The following is an 8,158-nucleotide window of genomic DNA, read 5'->3' on the forward strand; positions in this document are numbered from 1 at the left end:
GTAATATTCTGCTGTTAACTTAACTGGTTATTCAAAATGAAAATAGAAAATAGAAACTGTTAAGTGATGTGGAGATGATGGATTGAGTTGTCTTCAAGGCACATTCTCAATTCTCAGCTGCCAAATTAACCTCCATCAACAATTTGAATTTGAATTGGAATTGGAAGCGAACGTAGACAGTAGAAATGCAGATTAAATCTGCCTCTGACTATGTGATAGCTCAGTGTAGATATATATTCTATATAGTACATATTCGTATAGTCAGAGCAGCGACAACAACGTTTTGAAAGTACGATGTGATGACGTTTGACGACGCTTTCAAGTAGCTGCCGCAAAAATACAAAAAATCTGACATTGCTGGTGGGCGTCCTCAGATTTCCGCTTGCAACTCCCCCGCTAACCGCTCTCTCTCTCTCTCTTTCGCTCTCTCTCTCTGCGATGGGGAATCATGGAAGCATGTCGATGGCGTGCCAGGCCAGGCCAGGCGAGCGAGTAAATCTCATGCAAAACATTGAAATGTGTGTCAACAAATTGCACAAATTAGCGGCAAATACAGCAAACAGTTACCACATGGAAATGCGATGAGCTGTGTACTTGAAAAATGCTACGCAAAACAAAAAAAAAAAAAAATAAAAATAAAGTGTGGGCGGTCTTGGGGTCACAAATCACAAACGCAGCTAATCATAATGATCTCTTCTCCCCCTTAACGAACGAGCTATCAATGAAGTTGCGCCCAGCACTTGACCCAAGCTCACCATTTAAGGCAGCGCAACAACAACGCAACGATGTAACAAAGTACATATGTATAAAGTATATAGATACATACATATTTAGATCGCTGTCAGCAAATCAATTAATCCACTCATTCAATGCCTCTACGTGCGTGCGTGTGTGGGCGAAGTATCTTCATTCATTTTGGGTGGGCAGCAAATCTTCATCTTAATGAATTGCGGGCTGGGCTGCAGATTCATCAAACAGGTGAGACAAACTAATAAACAAAAATGCCAGCGACATAACTGAAGCGTGAACTGTGATTGCAACTTCAAGTGCAACTGCAACTCCAACTGCGTTGCGTTGCGTTGGTGGCAACTGTTGCACTCTCTGTTGCACTGACGTCATCGTCATGACTTCATCACTGACTTTATTCGAATGCAACGCTCGTTGTGGGAGTTTGACAACCAGTTAACATAGAATAAAAGGTATATAGACCATCTGTATCTGTCTATTTGTATCTATGTATTTGTATCTTTGTATCTGTGTATCTATATCTCTGTATATTTGTATCTGTAGCTGCCTATCTGTATCTTTGTATCTAGATCTGAATCTGTATATCTGTATCTGTGTATCTGAAACTTTTTTTCTGTGTATATAGATATCTGTATTTTTGTATCTCTGTAAATGTATCTATGTATGAATCTTTGTATCTATATCTGAATATCTGTATCTGTGAATCTTAATCTGTTTATCTGAATTTGTATATCTGAATCTTTGTATCTGTGTATATGGGTATTTGTATTATTGTATCTATGTATCTGCATCTACATATGTATCTAATTCTGTGAATCTGTATCTGTATTACTGAATCTTTGTAACTAGATCTGAATCTGTATATCTGTATCTGTGTATCTGAATCTTTGTATCTGTGTATCTCTGTATATGACTATATATATTACTGAATCGTTGTATATGTGTATCTATAAACTTGTATCTGTTTGTTTGCATCTATATCTGAATCTGTAAACCTGTATCTGTTTATCTGAATCTTTTCATCTGTGCATATATAAACTTGTATCTGTATCATTGTACCTGTATAACTGCATATACATATGTATCTGATCCTTTGAATCTGTATCTGTGTATCTGCATCTTTGTATCCATATCTGAATCTGTATATCTGTAACTGTGGAAGTGTATCTTTGCATCTATATCATTGTAAGTGGACCTTTATATCTGAGTATTTGTATCTTTGCATCTGCAACTTTGTTAATGTATCTTTATATCTGTATCTGTGTATTTGTCTATGGGTCCTCGTATCTGTACCTAAGAATCTTTATAATTTGTAACTGAGTTTTAGTATCTGTAATTTTATATCTTTATTTTTGTATCTGTATCTGTATCTGTATCTGTATCTGTATCTGTATCTGTATCTGTATCTGTATCTGTATCTGTATCTGTATCTGTATCTGTATCTGTATCTGTATCTGTATCTGTATCTGTATCTGTATCTGTATCTGTATCTGTATCTGTATCTGTATCTGTATCTGTATCTGTATCTGTATCTGTATCTGTATCTGTATCTGTATCTGTATCTGTATCTGTATCTGTATCTGTATCTGTATCTGTATCTGTATCTGTATCTGTATCTGTATCTGTATCTGTATCTGTATCTGTATCTGTATCTGTATCTGTATCTGTATCTGGGCATTTCCACAGAAAGGTCCACCGCGACCAAAAAATTAAAATTTCTTGAAAATGATTTTTTCCAACATGGTTACATAAAGAAATATTCAAATTTAATAAACTTGAAAGAATTTTGCATTTATCATTTATAGATTTCAAAATATTCGAATGCAAAGTCCCGCAAACGCACCTGTTGTGATTATGATGTTTGTAGGGCATATTTTGTTTTGATAACAACTTCTAAAATAAATGCATTATGCTTTGTCTTTTGCTTTGTAAAATCATTTGGAGATTGCAAGAAACGAAAGAGAACGCAAAAAGTAACATGCGATCACCAATAACGGTAAAAATTTTGATTTGCATTATCACTTATTTTAATGTCCCGTGCGCGACTGAAAAACAACATTTCTTATCAGTAAATCCAAATCACTTGTTCGAATTGCATCAAATTTTTTTTGCAAACAGAGTTTATGCGCGCAGTAAATATATAAAAAATTTGGAGAAAAAAAAATATTTGTATTTTTGGTGATCATTTAAAGTTTGTCCCGTGCGCGACCGTAAGTACACAACATAAGTACCAACTTATTCCTCTCTCATATTTACACAATATGAATGATGGAGTAAGTTGGCAGCATTGCCGCAAAATTAACAAGTAAGAAAGCTACAGTCGAGTGTGCTCGACTGTGAGATACCCGCTACCCATTTTGAAAAAAAGCAATATATTTTGCGGTATTATTCTCAAAATATACCAAATATTCAACAAAAATACTAAAAAAATATACCAACTGGTATATATGGTATATCGATATAGTACCGCATTCAAAATATACCCTAGACGGCACAATATACCAGATTGTCAGCCAAAGAAACTCAGACCCATAGTAATTGGTGTTTTTGCCCATACAAAAGTATTTCTTTAATAACTTCCACAATCTTAGTCTGATCGCAACCAAATTTTTAGGAATCATAACTATTATAGTTATTATTCTATATACCAGAATACGCAACTCTAGCTATAAAATTACGATTGTTATTCAACTTTTTTGATTTGCGGGGCGGAAGTGGGCGTGGCAAAAATTTGAAACAAACTAGATCTGCGTGCAAACATAACAAATGCTGTCGAAAAAAAATTATAGCTCTATCTCTTATAGTCTGTGATATCTAGGTGTTCATACGGACAGACACACAGACGGACAGACGGACATGGCTAGATCGTCTCACCTGTTGACGCTGATCATGAATATATATACTTTATGGGGTCGGAGATGCCTCTTTCTACCTGTTACATACATTTCCTGTCGGCACAAAGTTATAATACCCTTCTACCCTATGGGTAGCGGGTGTAAAAATAGTGGTGGTAAAAAATGTCCCGTGCGCGATGTCCCGTGCGAATTTACTTCAAATTGAATTAAAAAAAAAATACAAGTCGTTTTTGAAAAAAATTATAATCTTCTTAATGAGGCATCAATGCACAAAAATTTAAAATTAGTTGCATTAAAATATTGCCTCTGGATTAGCTGAAATTTGCGTTTGAATTGGTTGACCTCTTAAACCACTTCCGTTTTGTGTCCCGTGCGAATCACTTGACTTCTGCAATTATCTTCTAAATGAAAAAATACCCATCATCAATCTTTGCACCAATGAAAGAGCTAATAAAATGCTGTACATTAAGCGTTTCAGTTGAAAAAAAAAACGTTTCCTTTTTGCCGTGTTTTTACTTTGAACGCGTACGAATGTCCCGTGCGCGATTTTGGAAATGCCCATCTGTATCTGTATCTGTATCTGTATCTGTATCTGTATCTGTATCTGTATCTGTATCTGTATCTGTATCTGTATCTGTATCTGTATCTGTATCTGTATCTGTATCTGTATCTGTATCTGTATCTGTATCTGTATCTGTATCTGTATCTGTATCTGTATCTGTATCTGTATCTGTATCTGTATCTGTATCTGTATCTGTATCTGTATCTGTATCTGTATCTGTATCTGTATCTGTATCTGTATCTGTATCTGTATCTGTATCTGTATCTGTATCTGTATCTGTATCTGTATCTGTATCTGTATCTGTATCTGTATCTGTATCTGTATCTGTATCTGTATCTGTATCTGTATCTGTATCTGTATCTGTATCTGTATCTGTATCTGTATCTGTATCTGTATCTGTATCTGTATCTGTATCTGTATCTGTATCTGTATCTGTATCTGTATCTGTATCTGTATCTGTATCTGTATCTGTATCTGTATCTGTATCTGTATCTGTATCTGTATCTGTATCTGTATCTGTATCTGTGTATCTCAACATCTGTATGTCTGTACTTGTATCTATGTATGATGAGCGCACTTAGAATTCCCATTAATTAGTTGAGGAAACATTTTTAAAGTGCTCCACTTCTGTTAGTTGATGCTAGTGCTGCTGCTGCTGCTGCTGCTCTTTCATGTGGCCTGTCCCCGTCTCCTTCCACTTCTCCGCCTTCTCCATTGCACCCCTCTGCTCATCATCCTGCAACTATTTTGAGCTGCCTCCTCCAAATGCTTGTGCTGACACACATTGAAGCCAAAAGGCATCACACATTTGTTTACAATCCCCGCACACACACACACTTAGATCTTTCTTCTGTTCAGCTACTTTATTACGCAGCGTGTGACCCAACACTTTCCCGCCATCTCGACAACCTCCTCCTTCCCCATTCCCCTTCCATTGCCTCCACCCCCCCGTTTAGTGCAGTCGCCCCTCAACAGTTTTGTTTGTCTTTTACGTACACTTTGATGGATTATCTGTGGTCTATTGAATGGAATTCTTGGCTATAAGTAGATATGCTTTATGGGCCAAGTGGCATATCAACGAAATAACATTCGAGTTGCGTGATACGCAAGGTTAGCCATAGTTTTTCGTTAATTTTTGTGCGAGCAATAAGTTAAATCAACAATAATCCTAATATACAATTAAATCCATACGAAACCTTGAAGTAATTTCAAAGCCAATTGCCTTCGATGTTAAACTAGCCATTAATTACAAGTACTCGAATGTTCTGCATAGCAGCATAGAAAACATACACATACATACATATTTACTAGTATATACAACTATAAATATCACATTGGAACAATAACAAAACACACAAAATTTATCGTTGAACTTTTGTATAAATTTCGCCCATATCAAACATTTACTGCTCTGCGTCCAAAAATTAAAATTCATTTAATTTTCATGCGTTCATTGCAAAATTATCTCTTTTGCAAATGATCGACTAAAAGATTGCCTGCATTCGATTACGATTCGATTATGTTTTAAAGCACTAAATAAGTAAATCAACTAAATATGTATTACAGTAAAATATTGAAATTTCTGAAAATGGAGTATAATTGAATACACTTCTTGAAATTTTATAAAATCTTTGTTACTTTATTCTTATACTAATGTCAACTACAGAAACAAATGTGTTTTCCTCTTAATACTTGTCTATTAAACATTAATTTTTACTATCTATAATCTTTCTTTATTCTATATTCAATATTAACATATTTATAAAAATAATTAATGCAATATTTGAAATGCATGACTAAGAAAGAGCACATTGACTAATAGAGCATTCGCAGTTCGTTCAGTCTCACCTAAACACCAAATTACTTGTTGGTTTTACAACTAGGAATTAGTTTTTGCTTTCGTTGTGGAAATGAACACAAGAAAATATGCAGAAATTTGATACAGGTACAGAAAATATGAATGTATCGCTAGCTGTCAGAATAACAAGAATATTTTCAAATTAAAGCAAAAAATATGACTTAAAAACATGCTAAATAATATTACAAAAATTTAACTAAATTTCAAGTGGCAAAATAATGCTTAGCTGTCGAATAATCAAAGTTTCAAAATGAATATTTTGGTATATAAACAATGTATTCTAATCAAGTCAATATACCCCTTAAAAATCAAAGTCTATTTTAAAAAATAATATAAATTTCAAGCTGTCAAATAGTCATAACAAGAAGGAAACTTAAAGAATATTTATGAAATTAAAAATATTTGAAAGGAAATTGAATAAATTGCTTAGCTGTTGAGAAAGCAACAAGTAGAGTATTTTAACAGAAAAATACTAATATACTAATATACTAACATATCAAATATACCACTTGAAAATAAATTTATATTTTTGGAAAATAATAAATATTCCAAGCTACCAAATAGTCAATAAAACACAATTAAGAATATGTATTAAATCAAAAATATTTGTAAATATAATAAATATCGAATGAGTATTTTGTACAGAAAAATACTAAAATACTTTGAGCAAATCGCTTCAAATACACCACTTTTAAATTCAAAGTATATTTTTAGATGTAATAAATATTTTAAGCTGTCAAATAGTAAATGAAGCACCATTAAGAATATTTATCAAATCAACAATATTTGTAAATACATAAGATCGAATATATTGCTTAAAATTTTTTATATAATAATACTAAAATGCTTCTAGCAAATCAAATCAAGTATACCCCTCGAAAATAGAAAGATATTTTTCAAAAATAATAAATATTCCAAGCACCATTAAGAATATTTATTAAAACAAAAATATTTGTAAATATATGTATAAGATTCAATTAATATCGAATATATATTGAGTATTCTTTACAAAAAAAAATACTAACATAATTTAAAGAAGTAATAAATATTTGAAGCTGTCAAATAGTCAAAGAAGCAACATAAGGAATATTTATCAAAGCAAAAAATATTTTTAAATAGATGAGATTAAATTAATATCGAATATTTAATGAGTATTTTGACCAAATCAAGTCAAATACACCCCATTTAAACTGAAAGTATATTTTTAGAAGTAATAAATATTTGAAGCTGTCAAAGAAGCAACATAAAGAATATTTATCAAAGCAAAAAATATTCGCAGGTATATAATACTAAGAAATAGTCTAAGAAACGGAGATGATTAAAAGAAAAGAAATTCATAATCTGCGAGCAGCTAAGTTGCATACAATTTTCCGATTATTAAGAGTGATGTATGGAAATGGAAATGAAAATGAGATTTCCTCGATTGTAATGTGTGAGGTTAATCGCCTTATCATGTATTCGCACTCATATCGTACGCAATTTTGCATATGTAGCTGGAGCTGTTGCATGCCTCAGTACTTACGTTTGCAGCGATGCAAGATTTGTGGCGGAGGCGCCAACGCCGCATGCCGTGGAATGCATTTGCCAACTTTGTTGTTGTTATCGTTATGCCACCGATTCTCCAATTGCGATTCTCCGATTCTCCGCGCTGCTTAGTTGGCTGCAATTCTTGCAAATCCAAGCACACACACACAACACACACAATTTCACGCGAAATGTTTAATGCCAAAACACGCACAACAACAACACGAAAAAAAATATATATGTATATTGAATTCAAGAAATGGGGGAAGAAAGAAATGGTGGCCAGGTGAAAGAGCGTCGAAATTTGCTTGCCCTGTTCGTTCTTTGTCTGTTCTTAGTGGTTGGATAATTTCTGGTTAAGCGAATTCACAGTTCGACGCACGACGTTCAATGTCTGACTGAATTTCTATTTCCGCTGAGGATGCTCAGAGACCATCAAACACGGTGTGGCTGCTGTTGCTGTTGCTGTTGTTGCTGCTGTGGCGACGGCAACAGCAGCAGCAGCAGCATTCACAACGTCAACGGTGGCTACTCCCATTCCCATTCCCATCTCCATCCCCCATCTCCATCTCCATCCTCATCCACACACACTCACATCCACCCACGTGGCTG

General features: G+C 34.0%; 1 protein-coding gene across 3 annotated transcripts in view; it reads right to left on the minus strand.

The window, feature by feature from the left end:
• Positions 1–7,932, minus strand: part of LOC133847292 (scoloptoxin SSD14) — a 31,033-nt gene extending 23,101 nt beyond the window's left edge. Inside the window, exon 1 of one of the 3 annotated variants that reach the window (XM_062282236.1) lies at positions 7,545–7,689. In XM_062282236.1, the coding sequence (XP_062138220.1) occupies positions 7,545–7,603 (59 nt within the window). In that variant the 5' untranslated portion in view covers positions 7,604–7,689. Of the gene's footprint in view, positions 1–7,544 lie in introns of all 3 variants that reach the window. The other 2 variants (XM_062282239.1, XM_062282240.1) reach the window with 2 other exon arrangements.
• Between the last annotated feature and the right edge of the window lie 226 nt (positions 7,933–8,158).

Source organism: Drosophila sulfurigaster, chromosome X (genome assembly GCF_023558435.1).
Source record: "Drosophila sulfurigaster albostrigata strain 15112-1811.04 chromosome X, ASM2355843v2, whole genome shotgun sequence".
NCBI classification, from domain to species: domain Eukaryota; kingdom Metazoa; phylum Arthropoda; class Insecta; order Diptera; family Drosophilidae; genus Drosophila; species Drosophila sulfurigaster.